Source organism: Strix aluco, chromosome 15 (assembly GCF_031877795.1).
Source record: "Strix aluco isolate bStrAlu1 chromosome 15, bStrAlu1.hap1, whole genome shotgun sequence".
NCBI classification, from domain to species: Eukaryota; Metazoa; Chordata; class Aves; order Strigiformes; family Strigidae; genus Strix; species Strix aluco.
This window is the reverse complement of record NC_133945.1, coordinates 13,298,710-13,311,172: the sequence shown is the minus strand read 5'-3', so window position 1 is coordinate 13,311,172 and position 12,463 is coordinate 13,298,710. Positions and strand designations below refer to the sequence as shown.

Genomic DNA, 12,463 nt, shown 5'->3' with positions numbered 1-12,463 from the left:
GCACCCGCCCCGCAGTGCGCGGGAGGTGGCGCCGCTCTGCGCATGCGCAGAGCCGCCCCGAAGCCCGCCAGGTGTCGCTCTACCCTCAAGACGTGATTCTGAACGCGAGCAGTAGAGTTTAGGATCCGCTCGCTAGAAAGTCAGAGCGGCGCAGGGCGTGTCGGGAAGGCAGAGTCTTCCTCCGGGACAGCCATCTTCTCCTCGCCAGGGCCGAGCTGAGGGGCGCGGAAAGATGAAGGGATTCCCCGTGGCCGCGCGTTCCTTCTCGGTGAGGGTGGTCTGGAGGCGTTGTGCGCGGTGGGGCAAAGGCATTGGCCGTGGTGACAGCGGTTGTCCGGGCTCCAGCGGCTGCCGGCGGGCCTGACCCCAGCCAGCCCCGGGGCGGCGAGCAGGACCGGCGGGCAGCGGGCGGGCGGTCGAGTGGGCCGCGTTTGTGTCTGTGGGGCTGTTAGCGAGGGTCGTGGGTGGGGGCTGAGGCCGGGGTCGAGCCGGCTAGGCGGGTGGCGGAGTGGGGCGGTGGGGCTGAAGGTCAGACAGGCCGCGGGCCGGCCTGCGCCCAGCTCCGTCGCAGGTTGCTCCTGCCGGGGCGAGGGGCTCCCCGGGGCTTTTCACTCCAGGGCTCTCCCGAGAGTGACCGACGAGGCAGGACCTCCGGTATGGCCGGAAAGAGAGGAGGAGCGGTCTGTGAGGGGATCCTTTGTGGCTGGGGAAGCTTTAGCTGCTTGTGGCAAGGTGGTGCCTTTGGCAAGTGGGGCTCGGCTTATCCTGGAGGTGTGGAGGGGGCAGAGGGTTTGTTCTTCTGCAGAAAGTCTTGTTGAGCCAGCGGACAGCTGTAATATAACTTGTGTTAGGTCTCTGCTGGAAATGCTCTCTTTAATAGGATGTTGAATGACTTCTGAGTCACAGTATGTGAGTCAATTTTAGATGTGCACTAGTAACTCATAAATAAGTAGGCTTAGAGGTCAAAATTAGGTGTCTTAGCAAATTTGTGGTGAGGGAAGAAAGGAGTTTTTCCTAGACTCATTCACTGAATAGTCTGTGGCAAAGCAAGGGGAATTATGTCATTGGTGTCCCTACAGCTGAGAGCAGCAGTGTTTCTGTCACTCAGCTTTTACTTTGAGATGTATGGGAATTAAGTTTTTTTTTTTAATGTGAAGAGAAGAGTAATAAATAAATTTATTTTACAAGTGTAAGAAACTTCCAAAAAGGTAAAAGGGATTTCAGATTCAAAATCAATAGTGTTACCATTTCTGTTGGCAGCCACTGAAGGGAAGGCTCTTACGATGTTCACCTCTTCAATTGGAAGGTCTGCTTCTGGTTATTACTGTGCAGTTTGGGGGCTTACATACGTGTCATCTTTGTATGCAGCAGTCAGTGTACGTAGTAGGTTGGTGCTCTGAGAGGTGACTCTTCAGGAGTTGAACTGCCTACACCTAATAAATTGGTTATCTCCAAAGTTGTGTTGGGTGTATGTGGATGCTGTAACTGTTTGTTCAGTTAATTGCTATACAGTGGTCCTACAGACCATATAGTATCAGTAGAGATTTCTACTACACAACAGCAAGGAGAGAGGAAAAAAGCTTTCTTACAGTGCTACTTCTTGAACTTCCAGAGACCTTGTGTAAGTCATTGCACAGGTCTGAACAATGATGTAAAAAATGAACAGAGAAATTAAAAGGGAATTGCTGTTTTTACTCTGGGGCTTGAAGTTGTTCATTCTATTTCCACTTTAAAATTAGTTGCTTTTTCAATATGTAATGGAACATCTGATCAACTAATTCAGGAAATCCATTCTCTTACGCTTTCTCCTCTAGAAGAGACTTTATTCACTTAAAGTAGCTCCTAAAGTTGCAACCTCAGCAACTGCAGAACGAATGAAATTATCTCCAGAGTCTGAGGATCTTGAGGTTGGTATGAATACTGGTATTTTTTTTCTCTTTTTTTAAATTTATTCTTTAAAACTCAGTCAAAGCAGAATTGTGACAGTACTTCCAGTGGATGACTAAACCAATGTTTTACTTTTTAATACAGATCACAAAATTACCAAATGGCTTAGTTATTGCATCTCTGGAAAACTTTTCTCCAGCTTCAAGAATTGGTGTGTTTATTAAAGCAGGCAGCAGATATGAAACTGCTAGTAACTTGGGAACTGCTCATTTGCTTCGTCTTGCATCTAATTTGGTAGGTGTTTATTCTCTTTGTTATTATACTGACAGTAGATGAAATGGTGGAAGGTTTATGATTGCGAAAAGAAACAATGTGGCAAAATTTAATGTAAGAGATCTTCTAAAGTGGAAAAAAATGTACATTGATTCTTGGTTACCAGGTTCAAGTGCAGGAGAAATAGTATTACTTCCTGGAAGACAGGCAGTGACATTTCTTTAGAATTATGTTCTCCAGTGGTGTCTTAAACTATATGTGTGTGTGTATATATATATATAAAACATATCTATATCAAGCTATGCACATAACTCATTTTATTTAAGCTGCAGTAAAAGTTAATTTGGGTGGCTGATACAAACTCAATTTTCTGTGTGTGTGAAATATTTCTGAATAGTTTTTGTTACTACTTCCATTAAGATATTTCAAGCATCTTGCTTTCCCTTCCTGTTTTATGTCTAGCTTCAGTTAAACAAGATTCTGTGGGGGCAAATAAATATCAGCAGGTTCAAAAAAAAATCAGTCACATTCATTGATAGCAGATCCTTAAACATTTGCTAAAAGGAATAACTCCTGTAGGTACTGCAGGAATACCACTGAATGGCTCGTGGGATGTAACATTTAAACAGCCTTTTCTGTTGCTGCTGTCACGTACAGAACGCTGGGCTTTATGTCCCGTGGGCTTGACCCACTGTGCCCGTTCCCCTCATGCCTGTTGATCTCAGTTGCTGTCTGGCTCCAGCTGCAGATGTAAACACGGTCTCTCTCACACAGCGGCCAGGCTGTGACGATTAGGCATTCCTTGCCCTGCTTTTGTCAAGCTTACCTAATTCAAAGAATCTTATTAAATGATCAAGCAAACCTGGATCATTCCGAAATGAGGTTGGGGAGCAAATATGTGGGCAGTTGCCCACATATGAGAGAGGGTGATAGAAATGATTGGGAGTAAGGATGCGGTAAACTGGCTCAACTTTTCGAAATGGTTTCTGTATAAATGAATAAATAGATACTGTTTCAAGATTGCCTGAGCACTGAACAGCCTCAGGCAAATCTGTTCTTAAAGTAGCTAGAATTTTAAGTTGCCTTTTTTTTTTAATTATTATTAATAGACTACTAAAGGAGCATCTTCTTTCCGGATTACTCGTGGCATTGAAGCTGTTGGGGGCAGCCTAAGGTTTGTAACCACATGTAAAAATAATCTGACTTGGTAAGACATAAAATATGACTAAAGGAAACTTAAAACAATAAGCACAACAATATATAGGCAGATAAGCTCAGTGTGGTAATGGTACTTGAATGGTGAACATTGACAAGGAACATCTTTTGTACTTCTCGTTAAGGTTCAAGAGTGCACCCATGATTTGTATTTTAAAAACATCTTTCAGTTAACAAAATATAACTGTTATGTACCGGGAAGGAATGTAATTTGTCCAGAAAGCTTAATGTTCTTTCTGCCTTTTCAAGCTTTGAGGTTAAACTTCCTGAAATCAGTAGATTTTTTTTTTTCCCTCCATCTTTTGTGAATAGATACCACTCATCATACTGCAATTCAGATAGCAGTTGGCTTTCGTGATTTGAGAGTTTAAAGCCTAGAAAACAGGCCTAAGTGAAATAAGAGGGATCTTGCTGTGCCTGCTTTCTTGCAACATGTCTTGAAATCATCCAGTAAGATTGTTTTATATAGAATTTGGTTAAAAGCAGTGTTTTATATAACTTGAGACTTTACCTTTTCTGTTCCTGTTAATCACAAATGTGTTGAAGCAAGTGGAAAAGACCAACTATGTTTTCTGCCCAAAGAGAATAATTTCTAAGTTACACATTTTTCTTCAGGTCTTGCTATTCAGCCTTATTTGTTGTTTTACCTTGATTTATCTTGGTATCTTAACTTCTGATGGTCACAAGACACTTGTTATTACTTGAATACTTAAGGTATGAGTTTTAGTTAAGTCCGTTTCTTCTGCGTGTGTATTATCACTCCTTTAAATGGTCATCTCAAGCAGATTAAAGGTTAACTAGATATTCCAGTCCATTTCTTGATGGCAAGTTAAAGCAGTAGGGAATATGTGTGAAAATCCACTTCTATGTTCTCTGCTGAAATGGATTTTGTATTTTTTCTCATTTAGCGTGTACTCAACAAGAGAGAAAATGACTTACTCTGTTGAATGCCTCCGTGACTACGTGTAGGTATCTAGATATGCTGTAAATGGAATTACTGCATTCTGTAGTAGAATTCTGTAGGAATCATTGCTCTGTAGTAGAGACCTACCATTTTACAGGGTAGGAGCAATACCTATTTTCATGTTTTTGTAATAAATTAATAAATTACTGTATTAATACTCAGCTTGTGTATCATGTTACTGAGCATATGAATGCTGCAGAACTGAAGTTGAGTTCTCTGTACAGCAGTGCTCGTAGCTACTCTGTCTTGAGGGACGTATTTTGTTGTTAACGTGTTGTTTACAGATTAGTTTGAACTGCTTTCAACTTCAAAAGAAATGCATGCTGCTTCTGTTGCGTTTAATGCCTTTGTAACTTTTTTTGTCTAGTGATACAGTGATGGAGTACCTTCTTAATGTCACCACAGCACCAGAGTTCAGACCATGGGAAGTAACTGATCTTCAGCCACAATTAAAAGTTGACAAAGCAATCGCATTTCAGAATCCTCAAGTTGGTAAGTGTATTTTCTGATCCACTGCATTGGCTTCATGGGAGTTTCTTCAAAATGAAAAACTCTGGAAAAAATAGTTTATCTTTTGCTGTCACATGACAGTTTTAATTTTTCAGCTTTTCCCCATTGATAGGTATGGTCTTTCTGTTGTTGCAGAACTTACTTTTATATATAGACAAGTTTCTCCAGCCCGTCCATAGCATTTAGCAAGTAACATGCTGAGGACGGCTTACACCATTCTCCTTGACAGCTTCCATTTTACCTTTTTGATTTTTTTTTTTTTAAGTACAGCCAAAGAATGTGCAAGTCATGACTGTTGTGACAATATATTTGCAGCAGCTTGTGTTCTGAAAACAATATTTAGGTATTCATCAATGTGGAAACCGTATTCTACAAAAGACTTCTTGAATTTGTATGGTTATTTTGGTATAAAAATAATATGTATTTTCATTATGCTGAAAGTGGATTCCAGCTTTAGGGTTATAAAAACCCTAGGCTTAAAAAAACCCCAACCAACCCAAATCACAAACCCAAAACCCAACACAAACACAAAGCCTCAGCCAAACCAAGCCTATTCCAATACATCTTCTGTTCTTTTAATCTAGTCATCTAAATTCACCTAGGTAGTTCTATACAATAAACATCATTTGTACTACTCTGTGAAGCATGCTCACCTCCGTAACCCATTAAAGGTGACAACATAATGTTGGGCTTTGGAAAATGTCTGGGTTATATTGAACTGCTGCTAAAAGTCTTTGGTTTTTAAATTTGTATCAACTACAGGTTGGTTTCATAGTAATTTAATATTTTCAGTTACAGTTATGTTGAGAAACAACTATGAAGAAAGGAATGTCATCTTTCTCTTGAGGAAAGAGTATGAACAAATACAAGAATATCAAACGGGATTGAGTTGAATGCTATTGGATGCAAGACAAAACTAATGAGAAGGGAACTGAAGACACGAGCATCCTGCATCTGAATAGGGAGATAGATGAGACATCTCACACAGCTACAAATAATATTATAAACAGCCTGTTCTTTCTCAGGCTCAAGAACCAGGGATGCTTACAGTGAAGATAACGATTCTGAAACTAATAAAAAGGATGTTAGGGTTTGTTGTTGTTTTCTACTGCTCCTCTTCCCCCAAGCACTTGATTGCATTTATAGCTCGCTGTTAAGGCCAGAAAGTGTTTGGCATATGCAAGTTAATAGATTATTTTTTTCTAATAAGTTACAAAAGACTAGAAGCTCTCAGACCAGATTCTGTTGCCCAAGGATTCGGATGAAACTTCCACGTGTATTGGATTATTCCAGACCTGCTGTTGCAGATCTTGTGGTCCTTAAAGTGGACCACAGCTCTCTTTCACTGGGGTAACATTTAGTTTCATTCATAATCTTCATTAAAAGTGGCTCTTTTGTTAATCATCATCTCTGAAACTTTGTTCTTCTTAGGAGTGCTGGAAAACTTGCATGCTGTAGCTTATAAGAATGCTCTGGCAAACCCCTTATATTGTCCAGATTACAAAATTGGAAAAATTACTTCTGAGCAGGTAGGATTGTGTTGTGTTATGAATCTGTTTCAGTTCCTTTATCAAGGATAGATGATAACACTTGAGAGAGAAAATTAATTTAGTAAATATACAGTTGGTATTTACTATCTTGTTAGTCTGGTGTAAATTTATTTCTGTGCAGCTTCTTGTATTGGGTACAGAACTCATGTTCACATCTAGAGAGGTGGTTAATGTCAGAGGCTTTCTGTTGATAGTAAGTCTGTCAATGAAATGCAAGTGCTCTTGTATAAAAGGGTTTTGTAGTTGTTGCTGGAGAATTTCTAAAATGCTCTTCTATAGACAGTTTCTTTTGGAAGTATTGGAGTTTGCTGCGTTTAGAAGTGTAAGGGGGGAGGTCAGAAACATACTTGCCATTTTTGTTCTTTATACAAAATACCCTAAAACGTGAATTTACTGTTGCAGCTTCACCATTTTGTACAGAACAATTTCACAAGTGCAAGAATGGCTCTTGTAGGAATAGGTATGTATGTTCTTCAATGGACACTGAAGTTCATAAGGGGAAACTGTTGTAGAAATTTAAGTTCCCTGTAGAAGTAAAATGTTACGGTACACTTAAAACACTTTTGCTAACTGCTGTAGCTTTTTAGTGCCATTACATTAACTTGGAATAACTATTGTATTGCAGGTGTAAAGCACTCTGACTTAAAGCAAGTTGCAGAGCACTTTCTAAATATCCGAAGTGGAGCTGGCATTTCTAGTGCAAAGGCTGTCTATCGAGGGGGTAAGTACTTCTTGTGTCTGATTTGAATTACTGATTTTCTGTTCATTATAAATGTAGTATTACTCAAAGATGCAGCTGAAAACTATATAGTTGTACTAAATGCTGTACATAGGAAGTGACAGTTCAGAGGCATCTATCTAAATAAGCAGAGGATTATTCCCCACCAAGGAAAGTTGTCAGATAAAATTGAACCCGTGTCTTCAACAAAGCTTTACCTGCAAGATCATTTATCCCATAAAGTGAAAAACAAGTTGGTGTATGGTTTCTGTTGGCATTAGGAGTAGATTAAGGACTGTCTAGAAGTGGTGGTAGGCTTTCTTTTTAGGGAAGGTCTGTTAGAATGTCCTAAGTCTTTCATAAAAGACAAAGCAATGCTTAGCTCTTTCAGAGCAGTATCTTGTACTAACTCCAGTAGCTATTCTTTAGTTGGAGTATCAGATCACTCTGTAAACAAATGGGGGGGGGGGGGGGGGGGGAAGTCTCCAACATTTAATATGTGACTGGAAAAACTTCAGTTCCTATAAAATAGGATAAATATTATGACCAGAAGGAATGCTACTTTTCTGGATATTTGTTATCTGGAGACTCACTGAGTTTTATTATCTCATACTATGTATGGTTTAGGGTCAGGTTCAAATAAGGCATAGTAGGGTACTTGGTTTTGTGCTTGCAAGAAAATTTTTGAATGTGAAGGACTTTAAAATTACCTACAGCCTACTAACAGCTTCTCGCTGTCTTCCTGAGTGGACATGCAATAACGCTGTGGCTTCTTTCTCATGAAACTCCTGGCTGGAAATGTTTCCTTTCCATACCTCTGAAAACACAATAGTTTCTAACTGAACACTGTCTCTTATTCTGTTGTTGTGTTTTTAGGAGAAATCAGAGAACAGAATGGTGATAGCCTTGTCCATGCTGCTATTGTAACAGAAGGAGCTGCTGTTGGGAGTGCAGAAGCAAATGCATTCAGTGTTCTTCAGCATGTTTTAGGTGCTGGACCCCTTATCAAGAGGGGAAGCAATGTTTCCAGCAAATTGTCCCAGGGTATTGCTAAAGCAACTACCCAGCCATTTGACGTAAGTTCAAAGGATTACTGTACTCTGATATTTTAAGCAAAATGCATATTATCCTTTGAGAGGTACTGTCTCCAGCTAGAATCTTAAATCAGTTCATTCTTGCACAAGTTAGAAAATTTCAGAGAAGGCCTTCCAATCTGATCGTTCCTCTACACAGATGGAGTTTAGCTTCCTGAATTACAGTATTTTACATCCTAATAGTATTTTCCTATGCTTGATGCCGAGTTGTTCTGATACTTGAAACAGTTGATGATAACGTTTGTTTTGCAGGCTTCTGCATTTAATGTCAATTACTCTGATTCTGGGCTCTTTGGGATTTATACCATATCCCAGGCTCCAAATGCTGGGGAGGTGAGTTGCTGAATTAGAATTTAACTATATAAGTATTAACAACATAATCCTCAAACTTGTGTTTTCATTTGAGATAGTGACTGATTCATCTAAAAAAAGTTAATTCATCTGGTTTCTTGTATAAGAATGCTACATGTTCAGTTATGACTTAGCTCTGTAAGCTGGAAATAATAAGACTTGCTTTCTGGGAAGTACAATTACCCCATATGAACTAGAGCTAGTGAAATACTTTGAATTGCTGATTTACATGTGTAAGCCTAAATACATCATGAGGAACGTGCTGGCTCTTAAAGCTGGTAGAACTGAATACTCTCATCAAAAATGGTGAGACGGTACAAACAAATGAATGTGGTGTTGCAATTTAAATCCACACTGGTTTTTGTGTCTCACTTGGGCACTTATTACAGTGGTTTTAGTTTTGTTATAAAGCTGTTCAGAACTGAGGTCAGGCAGACAATCCTAACATTGTCCACTGGTCTCTCCTGAAGTTTCTAAGATGTCAGATAATAGAAATAACACGTTGAAATTTAATGTGGGAAGAAGTCTTAAATGATTTCATTTTTCCCAGGTCATTAAAGCCGCTTTGAACCAGGTAAAGGCAGTTGCTCAGGGCAGCATCACCGATGATGATGTCACAAAGGCAAAGTAAGTGCGTAAATAACTGTCTTGTGTGTTGTAAATAGAAGTTTCTTAACATGCAGCTACTTGTCAAACACTTTGACTATTCTGTACAGCAAAGCTTATTGTGTCCTGTAATGATTTCTGTGGGGAACTGCTCACTTTCCTGCATTAAAACTGAAGCACTGTCAATACTCTTTTTTTTCAAAGCTATACTGATTCTCTGCTAGTGACATTTCCTAATAAAAACTTGTTAACAAGTGTTAATGTTTTCTGAAAACTGTTTCAGTGTAAGAAATTAGCAAGTATCAGCAATGCTGTCATTTTAATCACACTCTGTAGCATTAAGATGTATTTAAATTGTATTAATTAGGTAATTCCCTTTACAGTCACACTGCAGCAATTCCCAAAACAGTTAAGCAATCTTTTGCATCTTCAAAGAACAGTAGTAATGAGGGTCTGCAAGTGTGAGGCACTGAATTAGTGATGTTACATCCAAGTACTCAAAATATGTGTCCCTAGGAATATTTGAGATAGGGGAAAATTACTATTAGATATGCAGTAATACCAACAAAGTTTTCTGATTTACACTGCTGTGCACCTTAGTTGCTGCTTGATCTCAAAGTAGCGTTAAACTGCACTGAGCCTCTTAAACCTTAGTTGTGCAATATAACAATGTAGTTCAGATTCATTCAAATAGCAAAATTAAAATATTGTCTATTGCCTATAGAAAAAAAACTTACAAGACTCCACATAAAGTTTGATTACACAAAACATAACCTAGACATGATTGGTTGTGCCTTAGTCACTAGTAGCTACATGGTGAATTCTGGACTTTTATATTTGGCATTATTAGTTTTGTGGTGGGGATTTTTGGTCATGAAGCTGCCTGGTATTAAGGTGTTACACACAGTGCTGTGCCTTTTTTTTTTTTTTTTAATTGGAGTTTCCCTTCTGGAATGGCTTCACATATTTTCTATATTGCTCTTTTTCCTTTAGTGATCAAAAAAAGCCAACCTAAAAAACAAATTCAAGGTCAGTGATATTTGCAGAGTCTTGCAATTCAGTCAAAAATACCAAGCTGCTTAATCATATTCTATTGGAATAAACTTTTCTGCCATTCTGCCTTTTAAAAAAGAATAGAAAAATCTTATAAAAACAAGATTTTCATAGATAGGTAGCAGTGAGACTGTGAAACAGAAAAAACAGTATAAACTTGCTGTCTTTTAACAGAACATGAAACTATTGCACAAGGAGCCTAACCATTTACATTCATTGCTTCTTTGTCACTTAAACAAAATCACTCTGCTGGAATCAATTTTAAACCTAAATTTTAAACTTGATAGAGGAGTTTGTCAAATTCCTGGGGTACCTGCATTAGTTACTTCAAACAGAAACAAATTCTGAGCTAGAGATCTGACTGTGTGGGGTGGCTGATCATTCCAAGGCAGAAGGTGTTCAAGTACCCTGTCTTTTTCATGCTTGAGCTATTTGTGGTGCCTCTTTCCTAACTACAGAACCCTTCCATACTTGAAGGAAAATAATTCCCACAGCCATTTAGTTAACTAATCCTGGAGTCTTATTTTTTTTCAAATGCTTGTTCTAAAGACAGGTTCGTTAGTTCTGAAGGTCCTCTAATATCAAAAGGAAAACCTTTCAAAACGGAGAGGAATCTTGAAAACTTAAAAAGCACCAAACAGTAATTGCACTTACAGGGGCGGTGGGGAAGGTACTAACAGGACTTACATGCTCACTTAATGCTTTGTTTGATGGCAGAAATCGGCTGAAAGCCACCTATTTGATGTCAGTGGAGACTGCAGAAGGGTTACTGAATGAAATTGGCTCTGAGTCATTGGTTTCTGGCACACACACGTCACCATCTGTTGTTGCTCAAAAAATTGACTCTGTAGCTACTGCGGATGTTGTGAATGTAAGTATGTGTCGGCATCTCCAGGTGTTCCTTAATCACTGTGTAAGGGTTTTTTTATACAAAACTGGTGCTCATTTTTGTGTTTATAAACATACACATATACTATCTTTAAAAAAAAAAAGGCAACTCACAAATCCCAGCTGGCTATCTTTTGATGTCTTTACTTTCTTTTATTAACAGAAGACCCTTTAATCCAATACCCTCCAAACTAGCATAGCTGGGAGTATGTGAAATTCTCATATTCACTTAAATTTACCAAAACTGCCAACAAGTATTCATGGAAAGCTTGGTATTAGTTCCAGTGCAGGCACTTCTGTGTCAAGGCTTTTAGGACTCCCAAGTCTAGAATACTTGGTGTGCTTAATAAAACAATTAGGCTTTCAGTGATAAATTGACGTCACTGCATTGCTATTCCAAATTATCTTGTTGCTTATGCTTGAAGAAAACTTCATATGGAAATCCATCAGAAATTCTAAGATAGAAAACTTATTTTTCCACAGACATCACTAATTTGTGTTGCAGTAGCAACTAGCAATAGCTTTAGTATTAAGGAGAGATCCACTATATCTTGTGGTATAGTAATTATTCTAGGAATAACCATTTTCAAAGAGTTTTTATGCCTTTTATATCCAACTGTCATTCTATCATTCTTGTTTAGATTATACAGTAACAAAGAGCTGGATTAGAAGCAACTAAGTTAGCAAAAGGAAAATTATGTGATGATGTACTATAGTGTTGGGATTTGTTGTTTAATAACTTGAAGCTGAGGCTGTGAGCAGCAAGATAAACTGTTGTAGCAAGTATTTCTTTATATGTATCTTTCTGATTTATTTTCAGGCAGCAAAGAAGTTCGTCAATGGGAAGAAATCAATGGCAGCTAGTGGGGATTTGGGAAATACTCCTTTTCTTGATGAGTTGTAAAAATGAAACTGGGATGCAGATTCAAGATGGACCTGAGCTCTAAGTCACCTATGTTCTAAATAAATTACTACTAACTTGTTATTTATGAATTCAGTTCTTTCAGAAAATTAATCTGGAGTAATTGTGGGCTTGCACTCATCAAATAAAGTGCTGAGTTCATACATTTTGTGTAGAGTTTTTTCCACTGAAAATGGTATCTAAGATGCTGGTAAGTCTGGCTCTGTACACTGGAGGTAAAACTACAGCGAGAAAATAAGGTGACTTTTAGTTGATGTAAAAAATAGGTATATCAAAAATGACCACTGTGATGCAGACAAATACTGTAATTGCCACTACTTGTCCACATATTCTTGTATTTTCAGGAAAAGTTCTTGATAAACTGTCTCCACCATCCTTATCCAGTAAATGAAGAAATTTACCTTCAAACAAAGATGAATACGTTAGACCTTC

The 12,463-nt window shown here is 38.6% G+C and overlaps 1 protein-coding gene across 1 annotated transcript; it reads left to right on the top strand.

Annotated features, from left to right (window-relative positions):
- The first annotated feature begins 134 nt into the window (after positions 1–134).
- UQCRC2 (ubiquinol-cytochrome c reductase core protein 2) lies at positions 135–12,174 on the top strand. Its single transcript, XM_074840555.1, has 14 exons — positions 135–268; positions 1,815–1,907; positions 2,032–2,181; positions 3,270–3,334; positions 4,284–4,340; positions 4,707–4,831; positions 6,281–6,378; positions 6,802–6,859; positions 7,025–7,120; positions 7,994–8,193; positions 8,464–8,544; positions 9,113–9,189; positions 10,939–11,092; positions 11,930–12,174. Exons 1-14 carry the CDS (start codon positions 233–235, stop codon positions 12,011–12,013), a joined length of 1,374 nt encoding a protein of 457 aa, XP_074696656.1. The 5' UTR covers positions 135–232; the 3' UTR covers positions 12,014–12,174.
- Positions 12,175–12,463: the final 289 nt, after the last annotated feature.

Bases quoted from the DNA above. Each gene is read 5' to 3' on its own strand.
- UQCRC2 (XM_074840555.1), top strand. From the start codon at position 233: ATGAAGGGATTCCCCGTGGCCGCGCGTTCCTTCTCG. The intron at 4,832-6,280 runs GTAAGTGTATTT...TGTTCTTCTTAG, and splicing joins ATTTCAGAATCCTCAAGTTG to GAGTGCTGGAAAACTTGCAT. The intron at 6,379-6,801 runs GTAGGATTGTGT...TTACTGTTGCAG, and splicing joins GAAAAATTACTTCTGAGCAG to CTTCACCATTTTGTACAGAA.